The 16,430-nt window shown below is 34.5% G+C and overlaps 1 protein-coding gene across 1 annotated transcript in view; it reads right to left on the bottom strand.

Annotated features, from left to right (window-relative positions):
* The window catches only part of SEMA3D (semaphorin 3D), a 193,242-nt gene that overhangs the window by 57,923 nt on the left and 118,889 nt on the right, over nucleotides 1-16,430 (bottom strand). The window contains exons 7-9 of the mRNA XM_028846124.2: nucleotides 15,532-15,625; nucleotides 12,762-12,890; nucleotides 1,535-1,677 (exon numbers count right to left, since the gene is read on the bottom strand). Coding sequence (XP_028701957.1) covers nucleotides 1,535-1,677; nucleotides 12,762-12,890; nucleotides 15,532-15,625 — 366 coding nt within the window. The remainder of the gene's footprint in view (nucleotides 1-1,534; nucleotides 1,678-12,761; nucleotides 12,891-15,531; nucleotides 15,626-16,430) is intronic.

The following is a 16,430-nucleotide window of genomic DNA, read 5'->3' as shown; positions in this document are numbered from 1 at the left end:
TATATACTTACTTGCTATGTATGTTCATCAGAAAGTGACTCTTGAAGTTCATTTAATTGATTGTAAATCCCTTATTCTTTATTTAACAGAGCTCATTTATACAAATAATGTCAATCCACAACACAGCTTTTCAGGATCAGGATACTGTTGCTATAAGGCATGCTTCAATACACTAACACACTAGGACTACTCCAAACAACAGGCATTCATCTCTAGGCAAGAGGCTTCAAGAGAAATTACTGTGAATTCTTAGAGTCTGAAAGAATGAGAATGCTTTTTGGAGAATCTGTCCCCTGGGGGTGAGGGGATCAGTGGGAGACAGCATTATTGGCCAGGACACTAGGTAAAGAATGATCTGGGCTCACAAGTTGGCCTCATTCAAAAGCCATGTTTTCATTAGCACTTTTAAGTGCAATGATGGTTTGTATTTCTGTCCCCGAAAGTGTTCGGAAGCCTGAGGGTACAGACTGAAACAAAAACGTGATAGGTTCAGATGGAAGAAAATGAGAAGTTTGTACAAGACCAAATAAAGCTTCCCGCTGAGAGTATTTATTAACAGCTCTTCCCCTTAATAACTGAGTTGATGCTAAAGGTGTATATTTAAGAAAAGTTATTTCAGTGGAGACAAATCTAAGCAGAAAAATAGTATACTGAAGTCAAAGTATGATTATAGTAGCATTATTATTCCATAAAGCTTGTATCAATCAAAAATGGAAGCTTCTCATAGAGTATCTGTACTTATCTATAATTTACATAAAATAGCAAGATTAAAAACTCATTGCAGTTTTCTTCAAAATAAATATTTTTCCTTGTGGTTATTTGTTTTTTCCTCTTTGCTTCATTTTCTCTCAGAACCTAATCTAGATTACAGGTCTAGAAAATATTTAATAGAGTAATAATATAACAAAATTTCAGCTTGATACATGTAATGATATATAATTTTACATATGTGATGTGCATGATGATAAAAATATAGACTATACATCTGATGATACTTAAATTACTCTAGGGATTACATTAAGTTACTTTCATTTAGATTATTTAACATTATATAAAAACATTTTAAGCTCCAGGATCAGGAGAATCAGGACAATGCAGTGATGTTACTGGGAATAGCAATCACTGGCAAAGGAATAGCCCTTCAATAAAAGAAATAAGCTGCCAAAGATATGTAACTCACACCAGGGCAACAGTTCAGGCACTGTTGGAAAACAAACTGTAATGTTTGAAAAATGTGAATTCTTTTCTTTTTCTTTCCTTTCTTTTCTTTTTTAACATTTGGATCTCAAAAATTACACATCTAGGGTAGTATGAATCATACCATTTATGAATAATGGGCATTAACTTTGACTTAAACCTTGCATTTTTTTCCACATATATATGCTTTAAGTAATATATTATGTATATATACTATGTATATATAATGTATATATGCATGTATATAGGTATGTAATATATTATGTATATATGTATGTGTATATACACATACACATATATATATATGCTTTAAGTAAAACATATAAATATATCTTGCCTTACAAACTCTTCCGACTCGAGAAAGAATGGTTTTATCGGAGGTACTGCCTTCTTGAGATGATTCACGAAAGAAGAAATATATTTTATCGTCATCTGGATTGTAGGTGTCTGGTATGGGGAAAGTTCCAATAAATTTTGCTCCTGTTTGAAAGAAAAGAAGCTATAAATTAAGATGCTGAAACAATCCAGTCATCATAGTATGGTGATATTTCCATGTAAAAGCAATTAGCAGTAGGATTTTAAAAAAATGAACTATGGGCAGGATGTGGAAAATGAGATGTTGTATATAAATGAACATGACACAATGTATAAATATGTATCAGCATAGAGGTACTGAACAAGTTCTCCAGGAATTCCAGAGAACAGGTGAGAACATGACTAGATTAAATTACTTGTAGATCTTTTCAGATACGGAGATACTATGATTTTATATTCTCTTTCTATATAATGAAGTTTTTAACCACCATGTCTTTCTTTTTCTTTTTTTCATTAGGAGACTAAATTTTATTTTTAAAACTATTCTTCACAACTTAAAGCTACAACAAAGGGCAGAGGTTGCATATTTCATATTTGAGTGCTTGTAAGGTTACTGTTCTCAAACATTTATTGTCTGTTCTGCTTATAAATATTTAGTTTCATGAATATTCTGGCATCATGGCTCAGTTCCTCTTTTCTCATTATGAGTAGAGGCAGGGTTATGTTAGCAAACATAATAAAAAGCACGTTGATATTGTTGACCATGAGGTTCTGAGGTCCAGGTGGAGTAGGCTCTGTTTATTTCAATTTATTTGTTCACCTACATAAGAGATTCTGTTGCTGCCCCTCTCTGCCTCTCATCCTCCTATCTTTTACTGATGGATTATAAATTACAGTTGGTAAAAGTATATACTGTTGAGTTTATAATCAGTTAGATAGGATGTGTCCTTTGAATTATGTCTCTATTGGTGGGGCATGATAAGATTTCTCTGAGGCAATAACTTTTGTTTTTTAAATATTCTTTTCCTAATTGAGTATACCCTTTATTTCTTTCTTTTGCTGATTGCCGTGGCCAGAACTTCCAATACTATGTTGAATAGGAGTGGTGAGAGAGGGCATCCTTGTCTTATGCTGGTTTTCAAAGAGAATGCTTCCGGTTTTTGCCCATTCAGTATGATATTGGCTGTGGGTTTGTCATAAATAGCTCTTATTATTTTGAGATACATTTCATCAATACCTAGTTTATTGAGAGCTTTTAGCATGAAGGGCTGTTCCATGTCCTTTGCAGGGACATGAATGAAGCTGGAAACCATCACTCTCAGCAAACCAACACAAGAACAGAAAACCAAACACCGCACTCTCCCACCCACAGGTGTGAGCCGAACAACGAGAACACACGGACACAGGGAGGAGAACATCACACACCAGGGCCCGTCTAGGGGTGGGGGACTAGGGGAGGGATAGCATCACGAGAAATACCCAATATAGATGATAGGTTGATGAGTGCAGCAAACCACCATGGCACGTATATACCTATGCAACAAACCTGCATGTTCTTCACATGTACCCCAGAACCCAAAATACAATAAAAAAAACACACCCTAAGAAATCTTCTTACTTAGTGTCCGGCCACAAATAACAATCATATGGTGGCCAAGGTTAGAGGGCCCAGTCTGTGGTCAGTGTTAGGGGTTCAGTCTGGAGCCAGGGTTAGCTAGGTGCCAGGGAACACATTGAATGATTAGTTCAGGTTAATCCTCTCTTAACTTTTTCTGTACCCCAGAAAGGTATTTACTTTTATGATCCACCATCTACCATATTCTACTCAGAGAACACAGCCCTGAGGGAAGCAATCCCTGAGCTGGAAGGTGGAGGGCAAAGGAAGGAGGAGGTGAAGTCAGAAGCAAGTCCAGGCTGGGGCAACACATGCAGCAGCTGCGACTGTGGGAAGCTCAAGTAACCACCATGTCTTTCATAAAAGGCTTAGGAAATAGTAAATATCTAGCACTGATTTTGACATATTGTGATGTATTAATACTTTGATGAATTTTGTGTAATTGCCCTAGGGGTATAAAAATGGAAACAACCAATAGTGTTTGGTTCAAGTTCAATATAGCAGTACAGGCTCTAGGTAAACTTTCTGAGTGTATATCTTTTCTCTGCCACTTATTGGAGTGGTGACTTTTGACACATTATTTACCTTTTCAATGACTCAATTTACTCATATGTAATATAAGACTACCAATGTCATCTACCTAATAAGATAATTTATATTATTACCAAGTGAATTTATATGTGTGTATATATAGCATTTATATACATAAAGCATCTATATAAGCATTAAATTCCTTTTTATATGTGTATATATGCTATATATAGCATTTATATATAGCATTTAATATATATAGCATATATATAGCATTTTATATATAGCATTTATATATAATATATATATTATTTATATCTATATATAAATAAATATATAGCATTTATATATATAGCTTTATACAACAAACATTTAGCTTTAACACCTCCAGTATTCCCCCCAAAACAATTTTTTACAATACAAAAGCCAATGTTTACCAGAGTTCTATAAAATCAACAATGACTGAATAAACAGAATAAGGCTATTTATGGTATATATTAGTTAAAAGGTAAAATAAATAGCACTTCAAAAAATATCCATGCTTTTTCCTCCTCCCACCTCATTGATGTCATACTGAAATGTATATAGCATATATATATACACAGCATATATATATATATGTATAGCATTTAGCATCAGGCAAAGGCTGATTTTACAATAAGTGTTTAATAAATGTGATTTATTATTAAGATAGTTATGGGGCTGATAAGCATTATCATTATGATGACAATACAGAGGGGTTAATAGAAAATTTAGTACATCCATGTACTTGTAAAAACAATATGTCATTATTAAAAATTTACTAGATCTGTATGTACTGAGCTGGAAAGATGGCCATAATATATGTACAGTGTAAAAATGTTTGTAATATGATAAACCTCTTTTCACTGTATCAGTGACAAATCTATTTGGGTTTCTAAATCCTTGTTTAAGAGTTATTGGGCATTTTAAGTCTTGGTTTTAAATAACTGTGAATTAACCAGGTAACAGATGTGTAATAGGACGTTATTAGTTCAGAAATAATTGGATTAAAGCAAAGAAGACAGACAGTATGGTTATTGAGAAATGAAGGAAAGACTTTAAGTAGGAAATGTGTGGCACCTGGAAAGAAGCACAGAGCACTGATATTTTAAGAAGTAGAAGGAAGAGAGAAGAGAAGCCAAAAAGGTTTAAAAGAAAAATAAATTGGCGGGGGGTGAAAAAGATCAATATTGCCTTTTCTAGAGTTTTGCCTAGAGCTCTGATTGCTGTGTGCCCCATGTGTTATGAAAATCACTCTCCTGCAAATGCACAGTAATTGGCCAATATCCCAATAAAGAAAGCTTCACAGTAGCCTTTTTCAATAGACAAAAGTTATTGTTGGGGTTGGGTGTGGTGGCTCATGCTTATAATCCCAGCACTTTGGGGAGCCTGGGGTGGGTGGATCACTTGAGGTCAGTAGTTTGAGACCAGCCTGGCCAATATGGTGAAACCTTGTCTACTAAAAATACAAAAATTAGCCAGGCATGGTTGTGCACTTCTGTAATCCCAGCTACTTGGGAGGCTAAGGCATGAGAATCCCTTGAACCCGGAAAGCACAGGTTGCATGGAGCTGAGATCGCACCAGGTCACTCCAGCCTGGGCAGAGAGAGAGACTACGTCTCAAACAAAACAAAACAAAACAAAACAACAACAACAACAAAAAGTCTCAGCCTCTCTGGGTTGGCTGTGTGTCTCCCATCCAATCTCTTCTTTGCTTTAATGCAAAGCTTTGAAAGGAAAACAGAGGAGGGAAATACATTCATGAACTTTCTTCTCCTTATTCTATATTATTTTCCTGTTTTGTTTTGTTTGTTTTGTTGGTAATTTAGAACTTCAATGGACTTTTTATATTCTTGATAACCCCACTTTGGTATGGTTTTTCAAAAACATATAAAAATAAAACTTTAGAAAATCACATAAAGTATTTATTTATTTATTTTTTCTAACTAATCTCAAATTGTCAAGGTCCATTAACAATTCCATTCAACGTCTCCCCCCACCCCCGCCCCGGCCCTCTTTCAAATTATTAGTAAATCAGAAACACTTGGTTTTAATCACTGAGCAAAGTAAAAATCTTTTTTTTAAATCTCAAACCAGTACTTCAGATTTTTTATTTAAATATGTTTTCTTTTAAAAAGCAACTCTTGGTGTGGCTCACACCTGTAATCCCAGCACTTTGAGAGGCCGAGGCCGGCAGATCACCAGGTCAGGAGATCGAGACCATCCTGGCTAACACGGTGAAACCCCGTCTCTACTGAAAATACGAAAAATTAGCCAGGTCTGGTGGTGGGTACCTGTAGTCCCAGCTACTCAGGAGGCTGAGGCAGGAGAATGGCGTGAATCTGGGAGGTGGAGCTTGCAGTGAGCAGAGATCGCACCACTACACTCCAGCCTGGGTGACAGAGCGAGACTGTCTCAAAAGAAAAAAAAAAAAGGAACTCTTTGTGGGATCAAATTGTTCTATAAATGTGAGATTCGGGTTTCTGAAATTTAAGAAAACAGATAAATAATGTATTTAATTATTATATTCAAGGAACTTAGTGCAAAAAAAGAAAACTATTGAATTAATACAAGAATTAATAACAACTGACACTCTATATCAAACCAAGTATAATCTGGATTAAGGAAATATTGACAAATGGTCAAGACATGGCTAAGGAGAATGCCTAGCCATGATTTTCCCATTGACTTGAAATGATATTACAACAATGAACAGAGAAAAACAACCAACTGTGGGTTCCCACAAACACAGACCAGGGATGAATAAGAATCTACAGAACTTTTTGAATTTACAGATGTTTAAATCCAGTGCTGCCAAACTGGATGGAATTCTCTAGCTGGACTGCCATGTGTATTTCAAACATATACAAATACAAAAATAAATAAAACCCTATGTATACATGGAATGGGAAAAAGATACATTTAGACTCATTAACTCAAGGTCAGTAATACAGTTGTATGGATGGACAGAGTGGTATGGTGACTTAATAATAAATTCTTAAGTAATATAAATGGGAAGATATATAAAACTGAAACTATGCAGAAATTATAGGAAATGATGGGCTTTCCTTATCTTCACAAATATGTGGGATTAAAATTGGTATTAACATTAGTAGAATTTATCGTGGCACTTACATATAATTAATATAGAAATTACACATGCAGCATGATGGCCCTTGAAATTTTAGTGTCCTGTCAAACCTACAGAATGATTGAATTGAATTTATAATTTAAAAAATAACATAAAGGTACAAAGTGTATAGAATCTCCTCTCTAAAGAGAGAGAAAAAAAATTAGAACTCAGTGATTTGAAACAGGAAAACATAACAGTTAAAAGGGATACCAATATGAAGGAGAGAGTCGCTTATAAAGCTTTCCTCAGTCACTCAAATGGGAGAAGAGGTTCCATGAACTGATTTCTGTTCACTTATTTTCACAGTTCAATTAAAAGAAAAAGAGCAGAATAATAAAATAGAATAGAAAGATAAAAGATGTCTAAAAAGAGTATAAATAAATATGGCAATTCATTGTCATATTGTAGAAATGCATAGGACAATCCATTTAGGATATGAAAAAAATCATCCAAGTGTTGACAGGTATGGCTATTTGAAATGGCCAATAGGTAGGCTATGACACCAGTCTACGTTTCAGAAATTTCTGTATGACATCAATGAGGTGAGAGAAGGAAAGAGCATGGATAATTTTCCAAGCGATATTGATTTTACCTTTCAACTAATGTATACCATAGATAGTCTTATTTGTTTATTCAGTCATTATTGATTTTATTGAACTCTCTTTTAAATATTGGTTCTCTTGTCAGCACTGTAAAAAATGTTTTAGAGGGGAATACTGGAGGTGTTAAAGCTAAATGTTTATTGTATAAAGAAATTTAATTATAAGAAAAAGAGTTAGTATCAAATAGTGCTTTATTCTGTGATTTAAACAGGAAACATACTTGAGAGTTAAAAATAAATACAAGTTGCAAGAACAGAATTCCTTTCTTGTAGATTCTGTTGAGGTCCAGTCTTAGAACTCTGATGTTAGTATTTTATGACAGAAGCTCTTCCTGATTTGTTGCCAAATTTGGATAAAAAGAGGTATCATTTAATCAGTGCATACTTGATGAATTCAACAATTTAAAATTATACCATTAGGCACCTGGGCTTTATTATAGCACATTTTCTCCATTTGGCATTTAAGTACATGCCCCAAAAGGAATGCAGTTTGAAATCATGCATTTTCAGATGAACTTCTAGCATGACACCAAGAGGCACTGCCAAAAGAAAATGGCATAAACTCATGTGGCCTGCAGCACACACTACTTCCCTTTCTCCCTATAAACCTCTTTTCACCCAGATGAGCACACTAGCATTATTGAACAGACAGTAAGTTCCTAACTTCCTTTTACTACTTCTTATAGTCTCATTTTCCTATTACTATTTTTTAATGTTCTCCTTTCATGTGGAAGGAGAGTTTACAGACAACAGATCACCCCAAGAGAAACTTCAAATGAAAACTGTCTCCATATGTTAAAAATGAAACTTTAAAACAAAAGTTCTCATCTATTCCAAGAAAGAAAACAAAAACATCTGCTTGCATCTGAGGCGTTATTGCTCTCTTTCATCTTCCAAGTGGTCACACTTCTTAGTTTTATCCTAAAATTGTAACAAAAGCTCAACTGCATTTGAGTAAACACCCTAGTTTGCATCTATATTCCTATTTCCTATATGTTTTAAGATTAAGTTGATAAATCAAAGTGTGGAACCATCAGTCTTCATTTAGAAATGCCCATAAAAGTACTGTAAAAAACACTTTTTACAACTTCAAATGAAAACTGCCTCAAAGATGAAAAAAATTCATCTTTGCCATTTTGTATCCTCCTCGTAAGGTATTTGCTAGATGGATTAGTATCTTAAGGAAGGAATCAGGATTCCTACTTCTTAAATCTTGAAACTGGATTAAACAGTCCTAGAATAATTCTGAGAAGGATCCTTATACTGTTAAGTGGTTAGCTGATCTCACACTGGTTAATGCCAAGTGGGGCACAGAACACAATATGGCATGCACACATGTATCAAGAATTTTAAACTCCCTAAGTGCTTCAGTGATAAAAATGGATTTATAAAAGATTCATGTAGCATCATATTAAAAATGATAATTCTTTAGAAACTGCATCTTAACAGTTAAATATTCAGTTGTCGCAGTTCATCTGTATTCTCTCCACTCCCACTCCTGACTCCAGACAGATGACCCCATTGACTTTGGACCTTAGGCTGACTGTATCTGGAAAATGGCCATTTCTCATAAAGGACAGAAACATCCTCTTAGCAAGCCAATATTTTGTCTAAGTCCATCAGATCCCTCTTCATTATAAGAATATCATCGTTTCTATAATTTCTCCCCTTACTCTGCCCTAGTTTCTGTGGACTGGGGAACTCCTGAATGACTGAGTCTCCTGAAGCATTGTGGTCTTCTAGCTCTGGCCTGCCTTTCCCTCAGCAAACATCTGACTGGCTGCTGCACTTTCCCTGCTTTCCCTGGCTCCAGCCAGACTGCATAGGTCTCCCTCATTGCTTGCTGAACTCCATTTTCTCTATCTGTCCTAATTCCTGCTACCAGACCCACATCCTTGGTTTGCTGTTTCCCTACATGGCATGCACATATGGCCCAGTTTGTAGTGAGGCTGCAAAGAGCTGGGGATATGCCATCAAAAGAGCGGATTTTGAGCTGATGAACTGTATCATACAACGGAAATGATACAATGTCGGGGGCTAGATACACATATTCGAGCTTCAATCTCACCTCTACTAGCTGTTTAACTACGAACTATTATCTGACATCTAATATATCACCAAATGTAAAACAGTGCAAATAGTAATTCTCTCAGGATTATAACAGTCAAATAAAATAGCACTTTAAAAGTGCCAAAGAAAGGACTAGCATGGATATTATATAAAATAAATTTGAATGGGAAAAGAGAAATGGGGAGAGCTGTTAGTAAACAATAAAATGGTGGTAATAAAGCAGAGATGAAGTAATGAAAGCCCTATAGGAAAATAGTAACCATAGAAATAACAAAGTCAGCAGATATTTTCAAAGAAGTAAAAGCTCTTAGCAATAGATTAGATAAAGGAGAGGAAGAAGAGGAAGGAATCAAAGATAGCTCCAAGGTAACTGGGTGGATGAAGTTAAGAAAGTTAAAATAGATAAAAATGAGGAAATGGATATTGAAGGACAGATTTGAAAGAAGAAGCAATATCTATAACATTCACAAGATTTTAGACTTTAGATCCAATTAAAACAAAGGGTCATTAAACCACTTGTAAAAACCTTAAAGCAATTTAACAGCACAGTCAAAACTAAGGCTTACATATCTTGATTTTTATATAAAACAATAATCTTTTTTCTTTTAATCTAGAATGAAAATGGAAGTCATCCAAATAAATTATTTTTAAGCCCACTTAGTTACAGGAAAAGGTTGGAAATACAATTTTAGGAAACACTGGAACACAGGAAACAGTGGAAACTATTCGGATGGATGAGCTCACAGAATTATGAGGTGTAGAGGGAGAGAATGAAAAGACGGTCAATAATACAAAATGCTAAAGAGATGGTAGAGAATCACACGGAATTCAGGTTTTAGCCCCACTTCTACCTCCCACTGCTGCCTTCAGGAATAATAATGATCACGATGAGATTGACATTAATTCAGCTCTTAAAATTGTCTTCTAATAGACTTCCCAATATGATTTAATTTAATCCTTATAATACCCTGTGAATAGATTCTGTTGTTAATAGATTCCATATTTACAGACAAATAATTTGAATGGACATTAAAGTTTGATCAAAGTCACCATTCAGGAATTAAGCACAAATAAATAAATTCCACGGAAACAAAGCTATAATTTTGGTCCAAACTGGGATACTTTTAAGAGTAAAAGAACAGAAGCAAACTGAAAATGTCCTGGGCAAAGTAGGTCATATGATCACCCTGACTTTTAACTGCTAAGCAGTTTGCCTTGAATCTCCTAGAATCATAAAAGTCAGTTTTTCTGCATCATAATTATTTACTTGAATTTGGTCAACTGAGACTTCCTCTACCATTTGTCTTTTCTCCTACCTTCAATTTCTTCCATTCTACTGGCTTCTTTAATTGCAAATTTTCCCAGCATCCAAATCTCTTGAGTCCTGCCTCGTGTCCTTGGATTCTTCTATTTACAAGCCAGTGTATTCTCTCTCAAATATTCTTTGCAGTATATTCTCATGCCCATCCCCACTTCCACTACCTTTGTTGCTGTCCCTTTTTCATTTCCCTAGTTTCATGCAATGGCCTCTTGTCTCTCTGTCCTCATCCTTCTTCAGTCTTCCATTCATGCTATTATAAAACATGCTATTGTTTTTGTAAGTTACCTTTAGAAAAACAAAGTTCTGACTCCTTGATTAAAAAGTAAGCCATCATGATTTCAAGATAATATTTACAGCTTTGTAGCCTTGTCTGCCACTCTCGCTTTATGCTTCAGGCTGAGCAAGGCATTCATCATCTGTGAGGTCAGTGACCCTCCCCTACCTATCTATGCAGGCCACAAGGGTAGAGTAGCACCCAATAGGGTCTCAGAAGTTATTTATTAAGCAAATTGTTAAACCAATTCAAAGGCTTCCTAATCTCTAATCTTCTTCATACAGCACTAAAAATAGCATATCTAGGCAAATAAGAGTTGAATGCATATTTCCTACATTTATTGTATTGACAATGCTGCTGACTTATTAATGAATATGTTACAGTAATGGAAAAAAGTACTATTGTCTTTTAGATGAGGAGAAACGTGATATTTGCCATCCCAATACAGAGATACAATCTTATACTTCATTTTAAGCCATAAAATATCTTTTTACTCAAATAGGTGTCTAAGCTATTCTATAGGTGACATCTAAGAACTTACTCTCAAACCAAATAATTCCACAAATATCTGACAATGCACAAAAAGATAGCTTTGCTTTTCATGTGTGTCAAGAAATTAATGGGTAATCACATAGTCCTGGATATTCTATATTTGTTTTCCCTTTTAAGACTACCTATTAAGGGTACTTTTTTGGCTGATGAGAAACACATTGTTGTATAAACAAATAGATCTGGAGTTTTTGACTAAAGAAATGTTTTCAAAGTGTTTTTCCTTTTGTTTATGTTGTCACTGCTTAAAAGGCACTGAGAGATAAAGAGATAGCCCCTAGGAAATCTCTACCCTGGCATCCTTCACTAAGGTCCAATATTTATTATGGGAATGAAAAATGCCTGCCTGCTTAAATTATAGTGTTAAGTAATTCTGCCACGCAATGGAATAAAGTCATATGTTAGAGAATCATGATAAAATTTGATCTGTTGTAAGGCGGTAGTGGGGAGTGGGGTGGAGTTGAATGCCTTGTAGTGTTCCTTGGATTAATTAAATAAATTCACTTATAAGACTCTTATGTTTTTTTAAAAAAAATAAACTCAAAATATTGTATGATTCTTAAATAAAATGGTAGACAAAAATATGTCAGTATTAATATGCTTAAAATTTTGAAGAGAAGTGTCTTAACCCAAATATATATTATTTTTAAGCAACAGAAGTTACCATTATAATCTAACCCCAGTTCATTGGGCTAACAGACAGTACATGCCTTGGTCTCTACAAAGACTGCAAGAGTAAGACTGCCTGCTTGAATTCTCACTCTGCATCTGACAAGTTGTAAGACCTTGACCAAATTACTTCTCCGTACTTCAGTATTTTTATAGTATAACAGTTTATGTGTATTAAAGAATAAAATAATCATACATCCCAGATGTCATTGTAAATATGTAAAATATTAATTAGAGCATAGAAGAGTGTTGAGGAATAGCACACACTCAATAAATATTATGTATTACTATATAAACAAAAGGGTTTGGAGATTTTCTTAGCGAGGAATTATTTCAAATGTATTTTATAATGTTGAGCTAAATCAATTATTCCAAAATACATTTGAATGAATAATAATGCACTTCTTATCTATCTTAAACCAAAGGCAAGACAATCAAAAGCAAACAACAAAAAAAATCACTAACCATTGAGCCAGTAATGCTCTGAAATGTCCGTTCTGATGTAGTGGTGGTCATGAGTAGGCCCAAGGGATCGAGTGAATGCAGTATCTTTGCCAAGGAAATCAGAGGCTGTTCCAGAGTAGAGGTACTCATCTGAGAGGGAGAAAAAAGTACACAGAGCTTTTAAGAGTACAGCAGTAGATGCTATTTAACATATACAAATTTTACAGCATGACACCAAAGATGTTTGTTGTTTAATATCAGAATGTATTGTTTCATAAATTTCACATTCAGATTTTGAAAATTTATCTCAGTTGAAGAAAGGATAACTCAATTTACTTTGGTAAGCTGATGCTGAATACTTGAATATAAAACAGGGCAAATTCTTCTGAATTAATAATTGCACATGCATCAGCTTCCCTTTTCAATAAATAATAATAAGCGATTCCTCTTTCTCTTCTCCCCACAAGTAATTCAAATAAGTATCATAATTAAGAGTTCCTCTTTAGAATAGACACAAAAAATATGAAAAGCTATATGCCATAATGAGGAATGGATTGTGTAATTAGTACTTAACTGACACAACCTCAATGACCACAAATTTTCTTTGCCTAACCTCTGCTGAAAGGGAGCTTTCAGCACTGAAGTCATTCTTGGTAATTATAACATGTTGCATTCTTTGTAGCTAATCATGTCTCTAATAGTTCTGATAAACAGGAATTCTTGAAAGGGGAAAGATGTTGCCATTACTGCATACCAAACTTCTTTGTTCTGTTATTTGTGTAAAATGCATGTTCTGTTTCACCAGAGACAGAAAGAAAGAAAAGAGAGAAGGGGAATGTCAAGGAGAAGAAGAGAGAGAAAGGAGAGAAGAACGAAGAAGAAAGGAGAAGGAAAAGGAGGAGGAGAGAAGGGATGGTGAGAAGGAGGAAGAAGGGAAGTAAGAGGAAGAGGGGGAAAAGTGGAGGCAGGAGAAGGGGAGGACAAAGAGAAAAGAGAAAAGGCAGGTTAGAGAGAGGAAGAAGATGGAAGGAAGGGGAGTGAGAAAAACATAAGGGAAGGAGAAGAAGGGAGTAAGGATCCATGTTCCCTAATGTTAGTCAGGATGTTGGGTAGGGGTGGGGGTGGAGTGGCAGGAAGAAGGCTGTCCCTGCAGGAGAATATGTTGTCTCTTTGAGAGGTAAACCTTTACTATTTCAAGAAACTTGTTAGTCAACCACTTGGCTTTACATGTAATAGAACAATGTAAAAAATGGCTAATTCCTACAAAGCATTTAGATTTTATGAAAGCCTAAATATGAGAACAAATACATTGTGTTGTCACTGAAATTTATTTTTGCTCAGAAATATATCTTTAAAATTCTGCCTTGTATAAGAAGGCATGAAGATACTTTCTATAGTCCCTGTTTATATCCATCTAAATAAGATTTCAATGAATGGTCAGGGATAATTCAACCTCAAGAATGAGATAGCTAACTTCTAAAGAAACACAGACACACACACACACACACACACACACACAGAGAGAGAGAGAGAGAAAAAAAAAAAAAAAAAAAACTCCAGCTATGTAAAGTAGATGTAGATTAGGTACTGCTTCCATCCTCTTACAGTATTTCCCTACGATGTATCAGGTAAATGGCAATATTTCATTGTGGGCATATTTTTTAAAAAGAATAAAATAACAACAAAGACATTATTAAAAAGTTTGGTAAACGAAGCGAAATGTCACTTTGAAAACTATAAAATTGCAAGTATTTGAATGTTTTGTTAGGAAAAATATATTTCAACATAAAAATTAGATCTGAATATCCAGGCTTTCAAACTTCTTTCTTGTACCTAAAATTACTTGGAGATTCATAAGGGGTGTAACAACTGCCACCAATCTATTGTTTTGTTTTGCTTTTTATTAAGAGTGTGCCAACTCCACTTCACAAATCAGAATCACAAACCATGTATCTCATTTTCTGAGAATAATGACTGATCATTAGTCACATAATTTTCAAAAAACACAAATACACACATGTTGTCACTTCAAAGCAAAATCACTAGTTTTCACTAAGTGAAAATTAAAATGTCATAGTGCTTCACTCTTATCGTCTATTCAAACATTTGACAGACAAGTTAAATAGAAAGAGACTAAAGTCATGAACCAAACCAAGACAAAAGGAGTCCTTATAATGGTTGATATTCAGAAGTCTTGGCGACATTCCTTGGAGCAGACTTCAGACCACACAGCACTGCTTCTTTGAACAAGATAGCTATCTCATAAGAGAATTTAAGATGTATACAAAGTGAGAGAAGACTAGCTATGCTAGCAGAAATTTCATGTTTCCACTGATAAAATCAGGTTATAGTGAAATTGCAAAAGAAGATGTTATAACATTCTATTATCTGTATTCTATAGCTTGATTAATTTGATTTAATTCACCCACATAGGGAATTGCTAAATTTAATTTCCATACTAAGTCAGATAGGGAGATATTACAACATAAGAAAATCCCCAGACATCTAAATATAAAATATAGAACACATAATTATGTGTTCTTTTACATTATAAAAATTCAATCAGAAGTGCATTTAAAAAGTAACTGTGCAGACACCATGGATTGCTGTGGCCTTCCTTTACTGAGAAGGATGCTCAGTACAGACAAATCTGGCACTAAAATAATGGAAACAAATTGCTGATGGTAGATTAGTCAACAATTACTTTAACTCAATAGGAAAATGTGGTTCAGTCAACAAATGACTCTTAGAAAACCATTTAAGGATAAGAACTGCCTGTCATTGATCTTACCTGTCATTACTGAAGCAAAAGGCTGCTGAGGATCGAAAGGACATTTCAGTCTGCCAGACTCCAAATTATGTGTGTCTAGTTTGAATATAACATCCTGTTATGAGAAATATTAATATCAGTGAGCTTTTTAAAAATATTACAAACAGTAAGAATGTGGGAGATACAAACTGAATTCCAACTCATGAATTTGATAAAATTAATTGAGTATACAGCATGTGCATCATGCTGGACTCCTTAACTTTTTAGCAAACATATCTGGCAAGACTTAATAACCATGTTTTGGTCTCCCTTTGCCCAAAGTGGCAATGATAATACTGAGTGAGTTTTTCAAATGGAAGTAGTAATGTACTCATCAGTACATTTAGTCTCCACCATTATCAATATCAAAATCACCACTAAGAACACACATTTCTTGAGCTTCATGAATAACTTATTAAGCCTAATAAAACCAACTTCATCTTTTAAGAAATAGATTTGCTATAATAATCATACTTTCAGGATAATGATTATGATTTATATAACTAAGCATCTTCAACTATGTCAAATGACTTAAACCTTGTAACAGTTTTTAAAATTACAGTAACATAAAAGTGTTCTAAGGCGGACAGTTCATTTTCAAGTTGTTGATACATCTGGGTAAAAAAAAAAAAAATCCTGTGGTAGTATTTCACTATTACGAAAGCACTGTACACATTAAACCACATAGTTACTTTGGCTGAAACATCTATTTTTATAATAGTGGTCACAGACAGAATGACATTGGCAGACTTTTAGTATTCGGGAAAATAAATAACATCTTAAGTTGAACTTTCCAAGAAAAAATATGAATGTATAATGAATATGGCCCCATGAGATTGAGTGTTTCATAACAATGACAGCACTACCATCCAGCAGAAAGG

This window comes from Macaca mulatta, chromosome 3 (assembly GCF_049350105.2).
Source record: "Macaca mulatta isolate MMU2019108-1 chromosome 3, T2T-MMU8v2.0, whole genome shotgun sequence".
Lineage (NCBI taxonomy): Eukaryota > Metazoa > Chordata > Mammalia > Primates > Cercopithecidae > Macaca > Macaca mulatta.
The sequence above is the reverse complement of the archived record's forward strand: the minus strand, read 5'-3'. Positions and strand labels throughout refer to the sequence as shown.